Source organism: Camelus dromedarius, chromosome 15 (assembly GCF_036321535.1).
Source record: "Camelus dromedarius isolate mCamDro1 chromosome 15, mCamDro1.pat, whole genome shotgun sequence".
Taxonomy (NCBI): Eukaryota; Metazoa; Chordata; class Mammalia; order Artiodactyla; family Camelidae; genus Camelus; species Camelus dromedarius.
This window is the reverse complement of record NC_087450.1, coordinates 10,787,101-10,807,229: the sequence shown is the minus strand read 5'-3', so window position 1 is coordinate 10,807,229 and position 20,129 is coordinate 10,787,101. Positions and strand designations below refer to the sequence as shown.

At 37.0% G+C, this 20,129-nt stretch overlaps 1 protein-coding gene across 1 annotated transcript in view; it reads left to right on the top strand.

The window, feature by feature from the left end:
• Positions 1 to 20,129, top strand: part of ALMS1 (ALMS1 centrosome and basal body associated protein) — a 140,294-nt gene that overhangs the window by 52,793 nt on the left and 67,372 nt on the right. The window contains exon 11 of the mRNA XM_031467275.2: positions 18,277 to 20,123. Coding sequence (XP_031323135.2) covers positions 18,277 to 20,123 — 1,847 coding nt within the window. The remainder of the gene's footprint in view (positions 1 to 18,276; positions 20,124 to 20,129) is intronic.

The window sequence follows — 20,129 nt, the reverse complement described above, 5'->3', positions numbered from 1 at the left end:
AAAGAAGACATTGCATATATATACAAAAATACAACTCACCCATAAACAGAAGGATATTTTGCCATTTGCTGCCCTTCTTTCGCCTTTTTTTTTTTTTCACTTCAGAAACCAGAATTTTGTAACTGTTATAAACATTTCCATTGCATGAAAAGCAACAGAATATGTAAAAATAAACTTAACCAAGGAGGTTACCTATACTCTGAAAAGTGTAAAACACAGATGAAGGAAATTGAAGATGATGCAAAGAAATGAAAAGATACCTTGTGCTCTTCGAGAGTTTATCCATTCATCTGCTGAATAGAATTTATCCCTTCGAATGCTGAAGGACATTTTGGTTGCTTCCAAGTTTTGTCATTATTAATAAATCTACTATAACCCATCCAGATGCAGATGTTTTGGTGGACATACATTTTCAGCTCTGTTGGGTAAATATCAAGGAGCACAAATGCTAGATCCAGTGGTAAACAGTATGCTTAGTTTTGTAAGAAACCGCCAAACCATTTTAGAAAAGTTCTCTCTGCCATTTTGCATTCCTACCAACAATGAATCAGACTTTCTGTTGCACCACATCCTTGCCAGCATTTGACATTTTCAGGGTTCTGGATTTTGGCTAGTCTGATAGGTGTGTAGTAGTATCTTTTTGTTGTTTTAATTTGCATTTCCCTCATGACATGATGTCTTTTCATGTATTTATTTTCCTGCTGTACATCTTTTTTGGTGAGGTATCTGTTAATGTCTCTATTCTTATATTGGATTATTTTGTTGTTGTTTACTTTTAAGAGTTCTTTATATATTTCAGATAACAGTTTTTGATCAGATGTGTCTTTTGATCAGATATGTCTCCCAGACATATCTGGGAGTGACTTGATACAGACTTTTCATTCTCTTGACATTGTCTTTCACAGAACAGGAGTTTTTAATTTTAGTGAGTCCAGGTTACCAATTATTTCTTTCAAGGATTGTATCTTTGGTGCTGTGTCTTAAAAGTCGTCACCATATTCAAGATCATTTAGGTTTTCTCCTATGTTGTTTTCTAGGAGTTTTATAGTTTTGCATTTTACATTTAGGTCTATGATCCATTTTGAATTAATTTTTTGAAGGGTTTAAAATCTGTGTCTGGATTTGTTTTTTCCACATGGATGTGCAATTTTCCAGGAGCATTTGTAGAAAAGACTTCTTTTACTTTTAGTCCATTGTATTACCTTTGTCCCTTTGTCAAAGATCACTTGACTATTTACGTGGGTCTGTTTCTGAACTGTGTTCTATTACAGGGATATATTTGTCTATCATTTTACTAATACTGCACAGTCTTGACTACTGCAGCTTTATAGTAGGCCTTGAAGTCAGGTAGTGTCAGTCCTCCAACTTTGTTCTTCTCATTCAGTATTGTGTTGAATATTTGGGCCTTTTACTTTTCCATATAAACTTTGGAATCAGCTTGTCAGTATTCACAGAATAACTTGCTGGAATTATGATTGGAGTCGCATTGAGTCTATACGTCAAGTTGAGAGGAACTGAAAATCTTCACAATATTGAGTCTTCCTATCCATAAACGTGGAATATCTCTCCATTTGTTTAGTTCTTCTTTGATTTCTTTCATATATTTTATTTTATAGGGTGCTTATGTAGATGGTATTGTGTTTTTAATTTTAAATTTCACTTATTCTTTGCTGATATATAGGAAAGCAGTTCACTTGTATATTAATCTTGTATTTGGCAACTTGCTGTAATTGCTTATTAGTTCTTAGAGTTTTTTTGTTGATTCTTTTAGATTTTGTACATAGATGATCATGGCATCTGCAAACACAGACAGTTGTATTTCTTCCTTCTCCAGTTGTATACTTTCTGTTTCCTTTACTTGTCCATTGCATTAGCTAGGAATTCTAGTATGATGTTTAAAAGGAGTGGTGATGTTTAACTCATTCCTCATCTTTGTGGGAGAGCTTTTAGTTTCTTACCATGAAATATGATGTTAGCTATAGGTTTGTTGCAGATATTCTTTATTAAGGAAGTTTTCCTCTATTCCTAGTTTACTGATAGTTCTATCATGAATAGGTGTTGGATTTTTTTCAAATTCTTTTTTTGGTGGGGGGGGCATCTATTGATAGAATCACGTGATTTTCTTTTTGGGCTTTTGATGTGCTAGATTACATCAATTGATTTTTGTATGATGAGAACTAGTCTTGCATATGCGGGATAAATCTCACTTGGTCATGGCATATGATTATACTTTGTTGAATTTGATTAGTTAATACTTTATTGAGGATTTTTGTATCTGTATTCAGGAGAAGAGATACTGGTCTATATTCCCGCCCTCTGAAATATCTTTACCCGGTGGTTTTATTAGGCTAATGCTGGCTTCATAGAATGAATTAGAAAGTATCCCTTCTGCTTCTATTTTCTGAAAGAGTTTGTAGGGAATTGGTATAATTTCTTCCTTAAATGTTTGGTAGAATTTACCAATGAACCCACCTGGGCCTCGTGCTTTCTTTTTTAAAAGGTTATTAATTATTGATTCAATTTCTTTAATAAATAGTCGCCTATTTCAGAATGTCATTTTTTTTCTTGTGTGAGTTTTGGCATATTTTATCTTTCAAGGAACTGGTCCATTTCATCTAGGCTGTCAAATTTGTGGCTATGTGGTTGTTCATAGTATTCCTTTATTATCCTTTTAATGTCCATGGGACCTGTAGTGATATCCCTGCTTTGATTTTTGATATTAGTAATTTATGCCCTTTTTTTTTTTTTTCAGTTTGCCTGGCTAGAGGCTTATTGATATTACTGATCTTTTCAAGAAAACCAGGTTTTGGTTTTGTTCTTTTTTTTTTTTTTTTTTGCTTTCCTTTTTTTTTTGCTTACTTTGGACTTATTTGTTCTTCTTTTTCTAGTTTCCTAAGGTGGAAATTTGGAATACAGATTTTTAGACCTTTCGTCTTTTCTAATATTTGCATTCAGTGCTGTAAATTTCCTTCTGTGCGCTGCATCCCATAGATTTTCATAAGTTGTCTTTTCTTTTTCATTTAGGTTAATATACTTAAAAACTCCTTGAGATTTCTTCTTTGATTCATATTTTATTTAGAAGTCTTTTAATTTCCACATATTTTGGGATTTTTCAGTTATCTTTGTTGATTTCTAGTTTTATTCCTTTGTGGTCTAAGAGCAGACATTGTATGATTTCTGTTTTGTTTTTTGTTTTTAATTTGTTAAGGTGTGTTTATGGCCCAGAATGTGGCCTGTCTTGGTTAATGTTCCATACGACTTTGAGAAGAATGTGTATTCTGCTGTTTTTGGCTGAAGTAGTTTATGTATGTCCATTATATCCAGTATATTGATGATGATATTGAGGTCAGCTATTTGTTACTGATTTGCTGCCTGATGGATTTGTTTGTTTCTGATGGAGAGGTGGTTATAGTCTCCAGCTATGATAATGGATTTATCTATTTCTTCTTGCAGCTTTCTCAGTTTTTCTCAGGTAGTTTGACACTTTTCTTAGCCACCTGCACATTAAGGATTGTTTTGTCTTGTAGAATTGACCCCTTCATCATTATGGCGTGCCATTCTTTATCTCTGATAATGTCCTTTCTTTGAAGTCTGTTCTGTTTATCCTTGTTTTTAAAACTCTTTTTAGTGGTTATTCTAGAATTTGTAAAATATATTTACAACTAGTCCAAGTGTATTTTCAATTAACACTATAGCACTTCATAGATAGTATGAGGTATGAGTACCTTCTAATAACAAAATCCAATTCCTCCCTCTCTTGTCCCTTATATCATTGCTGCCACTCATTTCATACATACATATACACAAGCAATGTTTTGAACAAACTATTATCGGTTAGACCAATTAAGAATAAGAAAAAAGATATTTTTTAACATTTGCTTATTCTTTCTTCTATTCTCTTCCTATCTTTATGTAGATCTGAGTTTCTGACCTGTATTTTCTCTTCTCTAAAGTATTTTTGTTAACAACTATTGCATAGCAGATCTCCTGGCAACAGATGCTCTTAACTTTTGTTTGTCTAACAAAGTATTCCTTTTTCAGTTTGAAGGATAATTGCATAGGGAGGGCATGGAATTCTAAGTTCATGGGTTTTTGTCTCTCAACACTTTAAATATTTCACTCTGTTTTCTTCTTGCTTGCATGGTTTCTGAGAAGTTGGAAGTAATTCTTTGTTCCTCTTTAGATAAGGTTTTTTTTCCCTCTGACTTCTTTCAGGAGTTTTTCTTTTTTTTTTTACATTTTTAAAAATTGAGTTATAGTCATTTTATAGTGTTGTGTCAATTTCCAGTGTAGAGTACAATTTTTCAGTTATACATGAACATACATATATTCATTGTCGCTTTCTTTTTCACTGTGAGCTACTACAAGATCTTGTATGTTTCCCTGTGCTATACAGTATAATCTTGTTTATCTATTCTACATATGCCTATCACTATCTACAGATATTGAACTCCCAGTCTGTCCCTTCCCACCCGCCTCCCCCTTGGCAACCACAAGTTTGTATTCTATGTCTATGAGTCTATTTCTGTATTCATCTTTTTTAGATTCCACATATGAGTGATCTCGTATGATATTTTTCTTTCTCTTTCTGGCTTACTTCACATAGAATGACATTCTCCAGGGACATCCATGTTGCTGCAAATGGCATTGTGTTGTCATTTTTATGGCTGAATAGTATTCCATTTTATAAATATACCACCTCTTCTTTATCCAGTCATCTGTTGGTGGATATTTAGGCCGTTTCCATGTGTTGGCTATTGTAAATAGTGCTGCTGTGAACATTGGGGTGCAGGTGTCATTTTGAAGTAGGGTTCCTTCTGGGTATATGCCCAGGAGCAGGATTCCTGGGTCATATGCTAAGTCTATTCCTAGTCTTTTGAGGAATCTCCATGCTGTTTTCCACAGTGGCTGCACAAAACTGCATTCCTGTCAGCAGTGTAGGAGGGTTCCCTTTTCTCCAACAGCCTCTCCAGCATTTACCGTTTGTGGACTTTTGAGTGATGGCCATTCTGACTGGTGTGTGGTGATACCTCATTGTAGTTTTGATTTGCATTTCTCTGATAATTAGTGATAGTGAGCACTTTTTCATGTGCCTATTGATCATTTGTATTTCTTCCTTGAAGAATTGCTTGTTTAGGTCTTCTGCCCATTTTTGGATTGGGTTGTTTGTTTTCTTTCTTATTAAGTCGTATGAGCTGCTTATATATTCTGGAGATCAAGCCTTTGTCAGTTTCATTTGCAAAAATTTTCTCCCTTTCCATAGGTTGTCGTTTTTTTTTACTTATGGTTTCCTTTGCTGTGCAGAAGCTTGTAAGTTTCATTAGGTCCCATTTGTTTATTCTTGCTTTTATTTCTATTGCTTGGGTAGACTGCCCTAGGAGGACATTTTTGAAATGTATGTGAGATAATGTTTTGCCTGTGTTTTCTTCTACGAAGTTTATTGTATCTTGTCTTATGTTTAAGTCTTTGATCCATTTTGAGTTTATTTTTGTGTATGGTGTAAGGGAGTGTTCTAGCTTCACTGCTTTACATGCTGCTGTCCAGTTTTCCCAACACCATTTGCTGAAGAGACTGTCTTTATTCCATTGTATATTCTTGCCTCCTTTGTCGAAGATTAGTTGACCAAAAGTTTGTGGGTTTATTTCTGGGCTCTCTATTCTGTTCCATTGGTCTATATGTCTGTTTTTGTACCAATACCGTGATGTTTTGATTACTGTAGCTCTGTAGTATTATCTGAAGTCTGGGAGAGTTATTTCTCCAGCCTCTTTCTTTTTCTTCAGTAATGCTTTGGCAATTCTAGGCCTTTTGTGGTTCCATATAAATTTTATTATGATTTGTTCTAGTTCTGTGAAATATGTCCTGTGAAATATGTTCTGTGAAATATGTTCTGTGAAATATGGTAATTTGATAGGGATTGCATTAAATCTGTAGATTGCCTTGGGCAGTATGACCATTTTAACAATATTGATTCTTCTAATCCAGAAGCATGGGATATCTTTCCATTTTTTAAGTCTTCTTTAATTTCCTTAATCAATGTTCTATAGTTTTCTATGTATAAGTCTTTCACCTCCTTGGTTAGATTTATTCCTAGGTATTTTATTACTTTGGGTGCTATTTTAAAGGGGGATTGTTTCTTTACTTTCTTTTTCTGTTGATTCATTGTTAGTGTAAAAAAATGCAACTGATTTTTAAACGTTAATCTTGTAACCTGCTACCTTACTGAATTCTTCGATTAGTTCTAGTCGTTTTTGTGTGGACCTTTTAGGGTTTTCTATATATAGTATCATGTCATTGCATATAGTGACATTTTTATCTCTTCTTTTCCAATTTGGATCCCTTTTATTTCTCTCTTGCCTGATTGCTGTGGCTAGGACTTCCAAGACTGTATTGCATAGGAGTGGTGATAGTGGACAGCCTTGTCCCAGTTTTTAGTGGGAAGCTTTTGAGTTTTTCACTGTTGAGTACTATGCTGGCTGTAGGTTTGTCATATATAGCTTTTATTATGTTGAGATATGTTCCCTCTAAACCCAGAGGTTTTATCATAAATGGGTGTTGAATTTTATCAAGTGCTTTTTCTGCATCTATTGAGATGATCATGTGGTTTTTGTCCTTTCTCTTGTTGATGTGATGTATTACATTGATTGATTTGCATATGTTGAACCACCCTTGTGTCCCTGGGATGAACTCCACTTGATCATGATGTATAATCTTTTTTATGTGCTGTTGGATTCTATTTTCTAATATTTTGGTAAGGAGTTTTACATCTATGTTCATCAGTGATAATGGTCTATAATTCTCTTTTTTGGTAGTGTCTTTGCCTGGTTTTGGTATCAGGGTGATGGTGGCTTCATAGAATGAGTTTGGGAATATTCCCCTCCTTTTCAATCTTCTGGAAGAGTTTGAGAAGGACTGGTATGAGTTCTCCTTTGTATGTTTGGTAGAATTCCCTGGTGAAGCCGTCCAGTCCTGGACTTCTATTTGTAGGGAGGTTTTTTTTTTTATTGCTAATTCGACTTTGTTTTTAGTGATTGGTTTGTTGAAGTGGTCAGTTTCTTCTTGATTCAGTCTTGGTGGACTGTATGTTTCCAGAAACTTGTCCATCTCCTCTAGGTTATCCATTTTGGTTCCATATAGTTTTTCATAATATTCTCATATGATATTCTGTATTTCTATTTTGTTTGTTGTAATTTCTCCATTTTCCTTTCTTATTTTGTTTATTTGTGCTCTTTCTTTTTTCTTCTTTGTGAGTTTGGCCAGAGGTTTGTCAGTTTTATTTACTCTTTCAAAAAACTAGCTTTTGGTTTGATTGATTTTTTTATTGCTTTTTTTAATCTCTTTTACTTGTTTCCTCCCTGATCTTTATTATTTCCTTCCTTCTGCTGCCTTTTGGAGTTTTTTGCTCTTCTTTTTCTAATTCTTTTAGCTGGTGGGTTAGATTGTTTATTTGAGATTGTTATTTATTTATTTATTTTGAGGAAGACCTGTGTTGCTGTAAACTTCCCTCTTAGCATTGCCTTTGCTGCGTCGCATGATTTTTGTGTGGTTGTGTTTTCATTTTCATTTGTCTCAAGGTATTTTTTAATTTCAACTTCGATTTTATCATTGACCCATTGGTTTTTAAATAGCATGTGGTTTAATCTCTATGCTTTCCTTTTTTTCTCCTTTGTTTCTCTGTAGTTGATTTCTAGTTTCATGGCATTGTGGTCAGTAAAGATGCTTGAGATAATTTCTAACTTCTTAAAATTGTTGAGGCTTCTTTTGTGCCCAAGTACATGATCAATCCTAGAGAATGTTCCATGTGCCCTTGAAAAGAATGTATATCCTATTTTTGGGGGGTATAATGCTTTGAAAATATCCACCAACTCTAATTTTTCTGTTGTATCATTTAATTTCTCTGTTGCCTTATTTATTTTCTGTCTGGAAGATCTGTCTAATGATGTTAACGTGTTGTTAAAATCTCCGAATTTTTCTTCATCTTTGATTTTCTGTACTTTGAAATGCTGTACCTAGATAGGGTTTTTTTGTGGGGTTTTTTGACATTTATTCTGCTTGGTGTTCTGTGAACTTCCTGATCCTGCAGTTTGGTGTCTGATATTATTTAGGAGAGATTCTTAGTTGTTGTTTCAAATATTTCTTCTGTTCTTTTCTTTTTCTGGTATTCCCATTGCTTGTATGTTACACCTTTTGCAGTTTTCCCAGAGTTCTTTAATGTTCTGTTCTGCCTTTCTCCCTACCCCACTTAAAGTCTTTGTTTTTCTGCTTTTCAGTTTCAGAGGTTTCTGTTGAGATACTCTTAGCTTCAGGATTCTTATCTTGGCCGTGTCCAGTCTACTAATAAGCCCATCAAAGGCATTCTTCATTTCTGTCACAGTGTTCTTGGTCTCTAGCATTTGTTTTTTGTTCTTTCTTAGTATTTTCATCTCTCTGCTTGCATTGTCCCTGTGTTCTTATATGCTTTCCACTTTATCTATTAGAACCCTTAGCATATTAATTATAGTTGTTTTAAATTCCCAGCCTCATAATTCCAGTATCTCTGCCATATCTGGTTTTGATGCTTGCTCTGTCTCTTCAGGTGGCTTTTTTTTTTGCTTTGTAAGTATGCTGTGTTGTGGGGCTTGTAGCTCATATATTAAATGAAGAGTATTCACATTATGCCTTTCTGAATGAGAAGGCACAAGCCATCCACATGGGGTCAGCATACAGCTCTCTTAGCATCTGAGCTTTCACTTGAGGGAAGAGCAAACCCTGGGTTCATTTTGATTGAAGGCATAATGTCCGTACACTCATACAAGGAAGTAAAGTCACAAAATTTATTACTTATTGGTCCCAAAAGTCAGGGTGAAGTGCACAGTGAGCCAGGGGGAGGGCATTCCTCTGCCCTAGGTCACAAGTGAGTAGAAGATAGAGAGCAGGGTAGCAAGCACCTATTACTTGTAAGGTATTTGGGGCAGAGTTGGCTAACTTTTCATGAGTTCAACTCTAACTGGTTATTTTAAAAGGTGTCCTTGGAAAAACCAAGCAGGAGCTTGTGTCAGGAATCCTAAGCTCAGGTCCTTATCTAACTGTCCAGACTCTGGGTGTGAGCATGGTTGTCATACTGTAAAGCGCTTACGTAGCAACTCAAAATAGCTGTTTTCTCATCACAATTGACCCTGTGATGCCTAGGCATTATTAGTCTTTAGGGAAAATCATGGGCACTGTGTAGATGGTGGAGATATTAAAAGCCGCTGGCAGGGTTTTGGTCACCCAGCACATGAAACATCTGAGCAAAGCAAAAATGCCACTCTCAACAATACCAATAAACAAATGATAGTTTGAAACCCTGTCTGTAACCATCACCTTCCATTTTTGAGGGTCCAGCCAAGAAAATAAATCAAAGCCCATGGATAAGATTAAGGTAGGTATTTGATCTAAAACTTGGGTGAGATTATGGAATACTTGTACCTGTTGGGGCATCTTTTGTAAATTTGTCTGAATTTGTCCAGAATTATTCATGTTGATGCAGAAAGAGGTGCCCTTTACAGTGCCCCCCATCCCTTGGCCAGTACGTAATCTAAAGCTAAATGGTTTTTCAAAACCGTCTGCCCTAAAGAATCATGTTGTTGTTGCAATTAACGCTGGGCTCTGGTGTATGTAACAGCCCAGAGTGTTCAGCCTGGGTGGCTGACAGACTGGTGTTTGCCTTAATAATTTGTTGTTGCATGCCCATTGTGGTGGTGCCTAAACTAACCCAGTTCCCATGAGGGATAATAGCAGACCCACTCCCAATGTAGCAGAGATGAAAACTGCACACTTTTGATATGAAAGGGCAGAAAGAGACAGTTGGGAGTCCTATTCAATGATACGTAAAGGTAGTCCCAGGGAGACTAAAGTACCTTGATATGAACAGACAGGACTTTCTGAGGGGGAAAGGCAAGGGGGCAAACCCCTTTGCCTCCACTGGAAGTTGAGGAAAGGAGAAGTGCATATATGGGGAACCGTGTATGTGTGATGGCTCCAGGTTACTGGACCCATGGTGGACACTAACTGTTGTCACATTGGGATGCCCAAGTGAGTTGAGGTCCCCTCAGGCAGTTAAGCATGAGGCCTAAGACCAGGGAAATTGTGCTCCTTGGGATATGATACAGGTCATATTTATCCATGTGGTGTCACAGGTGGAATGTGTTGGTGCCTGGGCAAATATGAAGGATTATAAAGGGTGTGTCGAGGCTCCTGCCAGATGCCACCTACTGTTTTGCAAAGTGTTGCAGAGGAGCATTTGAGCACCATAGAGAGTAGCCAGGCAAGCCACAGGGATGCATGGGGTGCCTTCTTTTCGCCAAATAGGGACAGGGGCAAGAAATCAGCCAGATAGGCCACTAACTCATGAAAAAGCATTTGTTGAGTCTGATAGCACACTTACCATTTAAAGCAGCCCAAAAAATGAGCTCTATTTTCTACTTGTTGCATAAAAATATTAAGACTATTGGTGGGCTTAAATGAGAGGATTGTGGAACCTTGAGTGGTGACAGTGGGAAAAGGTCCCCTTGGAGTGGTTGGGAGATGACCCTGTGGCTGCAGTCCTGGAGGGTATATGTATGGGGCGGGGGGTTGGGAGGTGGGTGCTGTGGTGATGGTAGCATTTGCAGCCAGGGACTGGTCCTCCCAACAGAAATTAAATTCACTAACCCTCAGTAGGTTGCATAATGTAGATCGGTCTACTGGGTGTGGTGAGGGCAAGCAATTAAGTGAAGCATTTAATCAGGCCCCCATAAGGTTATGAGGCTCAATATATACCTTGGTCTATCAAAATTCAAAGTTGTAGTGGAAAGTAGCCTGGCAGTCACAGTACTGCCGCACCCTTGAGTAGCAAGCATAGTAAGCAAAGGAGCCTTTGGCCAAACACAGTTAACTCCACAAAATGCCACTGAATGGAATCATCAGCAGGGAATTTAGATAAACAAGCATTGAGTTCAGCAACTAAGTCCTGGGGAGTGCTCAGCATAACCAGCTATCATGTCTTCTCGGATGTCAGCTCTTCTATAGCAGAGAAGGCTGCGGGGGCAGCATTTGGGATGAAGTTGTATCTCGAGCTTTCATGGGCTGAGGTGTTGTCATTTCTCAGATCATTATGTTTGGTACCATCATGGCCTGGGGCATTGTCATTCAATAATGTTGTTGCAGGTAGAGGGAGCCATTTGAAAAGAGCAGTGTAGTGGCTGGTAGCCTTTAAGCATTTGTGCCCTTTGTTCCTTTTAAGATAGAGGGCTTGAACACCCAGCTAGTATTCATATCTGTGGCATTTTGGGCACAGCCCCTCTGAGGCTGACTTCCAGCATGCATCATCCTCCTATCCTGGGGTTCACTTATAGGTGAGTGCTGTGAGCTTCCAGTAACTTTTTAGCGTAGTCTCTCTGGGGGTGAATAGAAGCCTTATGACCCAGATGACATAAAAGGCACAGAGTAAGGCCAACAGTAGCAGGCATCTGCATTTTAGAGTTTTGTGTCTGCCTGCTGACTGCCCCACGTGATGATTTGTTAATTGGGCTGTTGTAGGTCAATATCTCATTGGTGACCTCCTCCAAAGTCGGGTAGAGCCAGATATTGTGATTGTATCACCACATGTCATCTTCTAACGTTGCTGGTGTCAACCTGAGTGTCTCTAACCCCCTTTAGAGTTCCACACCATTCCTCAGGTGGGTCCAAGGTCAATTATTTTCACTTCCTTTACGGAGCTATAGTTAGGAGAAATGAGCCATCCACTAGAGCCACTGGAAATTGGAATTTCAGCTAGAATTACATATCAAGTGGGTAAGTGTGGTCCAGCAGCAACCTAGTGGGTCTGTGTTCCTCCAATAGGCCAGGACTACCTATGACTGGGGAGTCATAGCTAACCACCCGCCCTCAGGTCACCAGTGATTATTGGAAGGCAAGATAATCAACATTTTAAATCTGTAAAGGGACTCAAAATTGTTGGGGAAAATGTAAATAGTATTTTCCTGTGAGATGAAGGCATCAGATTTCCCGGTGATAACTATCTTCCTTTGTGATTTGCAATTTTTTTTTTTTTTTTTGGTAGGGACATACTTTGATTGCTTTCCTTTTTTTTTTCTCTTTATCTTTTGTGATATTTTCTTTGTGGCTATCTTGGGGCTTACATAAAACATGTTATGGTTACAGCATAGACAACTGGGATTATGTCAAGTTAAAAAGCTTCTGCACAGCAAAGAAACAATTGCTAGAATGAAAAGGCAAACTATGGAATGGGAGAAAATATTTTCAAACTATATATCTGATAAAGAAGTTAATACCCAGAATGCATAAGGAACTCCCAACCAACCACAGTAGCAAAAAACAAACAAAACCCAAAAAAATCCAACCTGATTTTAAAAATGGGCAAAGGATTTGAATAGACATTCCTCCAAAGATATCCAGCTGTCCAACAAGTAAATGAAAACATACTCAACATCACTAATCATCAGGGAAATGCAAATGAAAACCACAATGAGATGTCACCTCACACTCATCAGGATGGTTGCTTCAAAGAGCCAAAAGATAATAAAGGTTGGAGAGGATTTAGAGAAATTGAAATACTTATGCACAGTTGGAAGAAATGTAAATTTGTGCAGCCACTGTAGAAAATAGTATGGAGGTTCCTCAGAAAGGTAAAACTAGGGTTACTGCATACCATCCAGCAATCCTACTTCTGAGTATATATCTCAAAAGAATTGAAATTAGAATCTTGAAGACATGTCTGCACTCATATGTTCATTGCAGCATTATTCATAATAGTTAAGATTTCACAATAATCAAGATAATGGAAACAACCTATATGTTTATTGATGGATGAGTGGATCAAGAAAATGTGGTAAATACATAAAATGGAAGATTATTCAGCCTTAAAAAAGAAAGAAATCCTGCCGTATGCAACAACATGGATGAATGTGGAGGACATTGTGCTAAGTGAAATAAGCCAGTTACAGAAGGACAACTTTGATTCTACTTACATGGGATTTTGAAAATAGCAAACTCACAGAAAAAGAATAGAATGGTGGTTACCAGGGTTGTGGTGAGTAGGAAATGGCGAATTGGTGTTCGGTGGGTATATAGTTTCAGTTACACAAGATAAACCAATTCTAGAGATACTTACTCCACAACATGGTGCCTATAGTTGATAACACTGCATTGTGCACTTAAAAAAGAAATGTACCCTTTGTCAAGAGGGCAGATCTCTAAGTGTTCTTAACACACACACACACACACACACACACACACACACACAAATATTTTTAAAAAGGAATCTAATGTGGCAAATATGAATGAAAAGTGCTTAAAATAAATATTAATATTTGGTACTCAGTATCATATTTTATAAAATAACATCATGAACAGGTAGGGCTTAAGCCAGCAAAGCAGATAGTTCAGTATTAGGAAATTTATAAACATAAGTTTTATATTAACAGGAGAACTGCAGTCATTTCCATAGGTTCCAAAAAGGTATTTGGGAATAAAAATTAAAAATCTATTCCGAATTAGATATCTTTCTTTGGGTTAGAGTAGAACAGCAATGGCTCAGTATGGTAAAGAATCTGTATTTGAAATCGGCAATCAGCATAATCAAAGATCAGATACTTTTTTTTATACATATAAAACATTTGTAAGTGATGCTACCATAAATGGTCAAGTAGGGAATGCCAGGGCTCCATTTCTGCACAAAAATAACTAATAATCTAGCAAAAATCTGTCAGAATCAACTTTAGTAAAGCTCTGGAACCTAGTTAGAACTTAAAAAAAAAAAAGGAATGATTACTGAAGTAAAAAGCTGTTATACTACAGTAGGAGAGCACTAAAGTATCTTAAATAGTGCCTAACTGTCCCCCAATCTGCAGTAGCTTTGAAAACGACAGATCACACTCCTGATGCAGGTTCCTAGTTATAGAGGGTGCAAATACAAATCTTACTCTTTAAAAATTGTTATTAAGTACTTCAGCCCGTTTGACAGCTCCCTAATGGACTGGTGTAGGGGCTTCCCTTTGATTTACTCAACTAGGAGCTTCCCCTGGGCTGAGGCAACTTCCCTGTTTGGCAAAAGCATTTTATGGCCAAAGTATTGGCTGCAGCAGCCTGATTCTAGGGATGACAGTTAGGATAAACAACAGACACACCAAAAAGCTTGGGAAGGAAGCAGTTGAGAAAGGACATAACATGGGGAATAGGACTGTTAAAGGTCCTCCTTATACTGAGAAATTCCCTGTTTATACTGGAAATGCCCGGAGCTGGACTGATTCTCAGAAAAGGGCTGAGGAAGACCCTAAACTTTCATTTCTGGCTGACCTTTCAGGCTTTGCATTGCACAAGCTGTAAGTGAAGGTTAAGGCAGTGTTGTAAAGGATCTGGCTAAGTGTTGGAGTGCTTCAGCATAGAGGAAATCAGAACAGACTGAGAGAAGTTGTTTTTCTTTTTTCTTTTTTCTTTTTTCTTTTTTCTTTTTTCTTTTTTACTGCAAGTGTTTAAGGAAACTGTCAAAATAATAGCTGAGAATTAAGCTAAGGGAACGCAGACTTCAGTGCCACACGCAACAAAGAATAAAGACTTTTTACAAAAAAAGCTTAGAAAAGTATCAAACAATAATCCATAAAAAGCAGCAACACCAAGTTCCAGATGAGGGAGAATCTGATACCCAGAATTGCCACACTATATTTGATATGTCCAATTTTCAACAAATTATGAAACACTTAAAGAAGCAAAGTATGGCTGTTCTCAGGGGGAAAAAGTACAGTTGACCCTTAAACACAGTGTGGGGGTTAATCCACATATAACTTGTATTCAGCTTTCCATTTCTGTGATTTCTCTTCATCTTTGGATTCATCCAGCCATGGACATGCAGTACTGTAGTGTTTACTACTGCAAAATATTTGCATATAAGTGGACCTGCATAGTTCAAATCCACGTTGTTCAAAGATTGACTGTAATTAATAAAAACTGTCCCTGAAAAAGCCTAGGAATCATAAGAAAAAGATTTTAAATCAACTTTCTTAAATATATTCAAAGAGCTAAAGAAAGCTGTGGTCAAAAAAATAAAACCAAGAAAAGGATGTCTCACCAAGTAGAGATGTCAGAAAAGGCATAGCAGTTAAAAAAAGGATCCAGACTGAAATTCTGCAGCTGAAAATAAAATAACTGAACTCAAAAATCCTCTAGAAGGTTTCAGTAGCAGATTTGAGCAGGCAGTAAAAGGAATCAGTGAACTTGAAAATAGGTCAGTTGGTCTTTATCAAGCTTGAAAGCCCAGAAAGAGAAAAGAATGAAGAAAAATTAACAGGGCCATGAGATACCACCAGCACACCAACATATATATATCATGGACGTTCCGAGGAAGAGAAAAGAAGGAAAGGAACAAAAATAACATTTGATGAAGTAATTGATGAAAACTTCCTAAATTTGATGGAAGACATGTATTTATACATCCAAGAAGCTTAATGAACTCCAAGCAGCATGAACTGAAAGAGTTGCACACTGAGACACTTTAGAGTTGATCCTTGAACGATGTGGCTTAGTTCACCTAAAATTATGTCCTCAGAGTTCACCCATGTTGTAGCATGTGTCAGTTTCCTTCCTTTTTAAGGCTGAATAATACTCCGTTGCGTATGTGTACCACATTCGTATATCCATTCATCCATGAATAGACACTTGAGTATCTTTTGGCTGTTGAATAATGCTGCTGTGAAAATGAGCATATGGAAATATCTCCTCAAGACTCTGCTTTTTAGTTCTTTTGGGTATAGACCCATAAGTGGAATTGCTAGATCATATGGTCATTCTGTTTTTGTGTTTTTGTGCACTGCCATACAGTTTTCCATAGCAGGTGCACCATTTGAAATTCCCATCATTAGTGCACAAGGATTTCAATTTCTTCACATTCTTACCAACATTTGTTATTTTCTGTATTTTTTTTCGTAATAGCCATCCTACAGGTATAAAGTGATATATCATTGTGCTTTTGATTTGTATTTCCCTTATTAGTGATTTTAACATCTTTTCTTGAACTTGTTGGCCAGTTGTATATCTGTGGAGAAATGTCTATTTATAAAGACCTTTGCCCATTTTTGAACTGGGCTCTTTGTTTTTGTTTGAGTTGTGAGAGTTCTGTTCTAGATATTATTCCTTTATGAGATATGTAATTTGCAAATACTTTCTCCCATTCTGTAGGTTGCCTTTTAACTCTGTTGATTGTGTACTTTGATGCAGTTTTAAATTTTGATGTCCAGTTTATATATTTTTACTTTTGTTTGCCTGTCCGTTTAGAGGCAATTTTTATGTATGGAGTGCTAAGTCATTCTTCCACACATGGGTATTTAGTTGTCCCAGCACTGTTCACTGAAAAGACTATTCTTTCCCGATGAATTTTCTCAGCCTCTTCGTCGATTCATCATAAACGTTAGTATTTATTTCTGGAGTGTCAGGTCTATTCTCTTGAGACCTGTGTGTCTGTTGCTGTGCCAGTACCACCCTGTTTTGATTACTGTAACTGTGTGGTAAGCTTCACAATCAGAAAGTGAGTCTTCCAACTTTGCAACTTTGTCATTTTCCAGATTGTTTTGGCTACCTTGGGTCCCTTGAATTTCTTTAGGATCTGCTTGTCAGCTTTGGGTGGGTGGAGAAGCCGGCTGGCATTTTGCTAGGAATTACCTTGAATCTATAAATCTGCAGATCAATATAGGAAATATGCCATCTTAGCAACATTGTCTTCTAATCCTTTGGGCCAGTTTTCCTTTTATTTTAATCTTTTGTAATTTCAACAATGTTTTGTGGTGTATTAGTCTTATATTTATTTTGATAAATTTTGTCTTAAGTATTTTCTTCTTTATGCTATTGTAAATGGAATTGTTTTATTTCATTTTGGGATTGTTTGTTGTGTATTGAAATACAGTTGACTTTTGTGTATTGAGCTCATATCATGCAACTTTAATGGATTTGTTTATTAATCCTTTTTGGTTTTGTATGGTTTCCTCGGGATTTTCTGTATAGAAGATCATATCATCTGCAAATAGAGATAGTTTTACTTCTTCCTTTCCTTTCTGGATTTCTTTAAATTGCTTTCCAGATTGCCCTGGCTAGAATGTTCAATATGATATTGAATATAAAAAGAAGAATGGACATCCTTTGTCTTGTTCCTGTCCTAAGGAAAAAGCATCTGGTCTTTGACCATTTAGTACAATGTTAGCTGTGCATCTTTTGTAAATGCCCTTCATCTGGTTGAGAAAGTCCCTTTTATTTATAGTTTGCTGAGTGGTTTCCTCATGAAAGAGTGTTGGATTTTGTTGAGCTGAACCAGTAGTATCTTTTAAGAGCCTGTTCCATATCTAATGATAACATTGTTGGGATGTAACAAAAGTTTTTACGGCTTTTCTGGAAAAGGTTATATGAAAATAGTAAAATTTATTTGCCAGAGAAAAGCAACAAATAATATACAAGGAAACTCCCATAAAGTTATCAGCTGATTTTTCAGCAGAAACTCTACAGGCCAGAAGGGAAGTGGCATGATATATTTAAAGTGATGAAACGGAAAAACTTACAACCAAGAATACTCTATCCAGCAAGGTTCTCGTTCAGATTTGATGGAGAAATCAAAAGCTTCATAGATAAACAAAAACTAAAAGAATTCAGTACCACCAAACCAGCTTTGCAACAAATATTAAAGGAACTTCTCTAGTCATCAAACAACAAGAAAAGAAAACAAAAAAGAAGAAAGAAAAAAAAAGACCTAGAAAAGAATGCTTTGGCAACTTAGGGTCTTTTATGATTCCATATAAATTTTGGAATTATTTGTTCTAGTTCTGTGAAAAATGTCATTGGTATTTTGACAAGGTTTGCATTGGATCTGTAGATTGCTTTGGGTAGTACAGCCATTTTGATAATGTTGATTCTTCCGATGCAAGGTCATATGGTCACATCTGGCTGCAAAAGAAACGGGAAACTTCTCGTTGATGGTCATGTGACCAGAAGTTGGGGTAAGGGACCTCTGGTACTAAAAGAAAAAAGGTGAGAATACTGGGGGACAACAGTAGTCTTTGCTTTTGTTACTTTAGTGAAAAATTTTTAGAAAAAAACTGTGTAGTCTTAGTTATCATAAGCCATGTCATTCTATAGATAACTGTCTTTTTCTTATTGTGTTCTAACCTGTTTTGTTGTAAAAGCTCAATATTACCTTCACGGTAAGCTCTTAGCCTAGGTAGAAAACTGATTTTTATATAACTACTTGGACTACTTCAAGTAAGAATTGTTTATATTTTCTAGGGTTTACAGAGTCCACGGGGAATAGGATGCAAGTCAGAAGCTGTATGTAGTCACATTATTATTGAGAGCCATGAAAAAGGATGTTTCCGGACTCTAACTGCTGAACAACCACAATTGGACAGCCACCCTTATGTTTTCAGACCTGCTGAATCCTCAGAAATGATCAGAAGAAGACAGTGGAGCCCATCATTGTGGAGGACCAGGCACATTAACCTCTCCAAGTCAAGTCTAGACCAGAGCAACTCCCACTTCAGAGTTTGGAATTCCTCGCAGTTACAAAGTCATTCCCCATTTCAACACTTTACAGCTAATGACTTGAAAATTAGCGAGGGTCTTCGAATGCCATTCCGTGAAAATTTGGATCCTTGGCTATCAGAATTAGTAGAACCTACTTGTATGCCACCTGAAGAAACGGATTATCATTCTTCACCACAGGCGCTGCCCCCAGAACCCATGAAAAAGTTTACTACCTCCATCACTTTCTCATCTCACCGACATTCTAATTGTTTTTCAGATTCCTCTTTTCTTAAGGTTGGTGTTACTGAAGGTAGCCAGTGTACTGGAGGATCTGTGGGGGTATTTAATTCCCATTTCACTGAAGAGCAAAATCCTCCTAGAGATCTAAAACAGAAAACCTCTTCCCCTTCATCGTGTAAAATCATTAGTCAGTCACCAGGTAAAGCTGTGACTATTTTAGCAGAAAGTAGTAGGCAAAGCCAAAAATTATCTGTTGAACATTCTCACCAAGAAGTAAAACTCTTAGAAAGATCAGATTTTAAAGACAGTCATTCTAAGCCCAGTAGCAGTGCAAATGGTAGCAGTTTCAAGGAAGTTCATTCTTCTGATAACCCTACCCTCGTTAGCATAAGCAGACCAAGTTCCACACTAGGAACAAAAGAGAAGAATATAACTATTACTCCAGATCTTCCTTCGCACACTTTTCTTGAACAACAAGAGTTCTTTGAACAAAGCAGAGCCCCACATGCAGATCACCATGTGAGAAAACACTCTCCCCCTCCTCAACATCAGAATTACGTAGCTCCAAAGCTTCCTTGTCGTATTTTTCTTGAAAAACAAGAACTCTCTGAACAGAGGAAAGCCCCACATGTAGATCATCAGGTGAGAGAAAACCACTCTCCCCTTCCTCAAAGGCAGGATTATATAGCTCCAGATCTTCCTTCTTCCATTTTTCTTGAGCAGCGCCAGCTGTTTGAACAAAGCAAAGCCCCAGATGTAGATCCCATGAAAAAACACCATGCCCCCCTTGCTCAAGGTCAGGATTATGTAGTAGAAAAGAATAATCAGCAGAAACCTAAATTACACGTTTCTGATATGATAAATGTTGAAGCCAAATCCAATAATGTGGTCTCCCCTTCAATCCCAGATCAATGTACAGTAATAACATCCGCATTTATTCCACCTTCAAATAGAAAAGCACTTTCTTACGTTCGTATAACTCTTTGTCCCAAGACTCCTTCCAAGCTGGATAGTGGAACCTTAGATAAAAGATTTCATTCATTGGATCCTGCCTCTAAAACAAGAATGAATAGTGAGTTTAACTCTGACCTACAAACTGTATCTTCAAGATCATTGGAACCAACCTCCAAATTATTGACCAGTAAACCTATAGCACAGGATCAAGAATCTTTAGGTTTTCTAGGACCTAAATCTTCACCGGACTTCCAAGTCGTACAGTCTCCTCTTCCAGATAGTAATATTATTACTCAGGACTTGAAAACCATACCTTTTCAGAACAGCCAGATAGTAACCTCAAGGCAAACACAAGTGAACATTTCAGATTTGGAAGGATATTCCAGTCCAGAAGGGACTCCAGTATCTGCAGATCGGTGAGT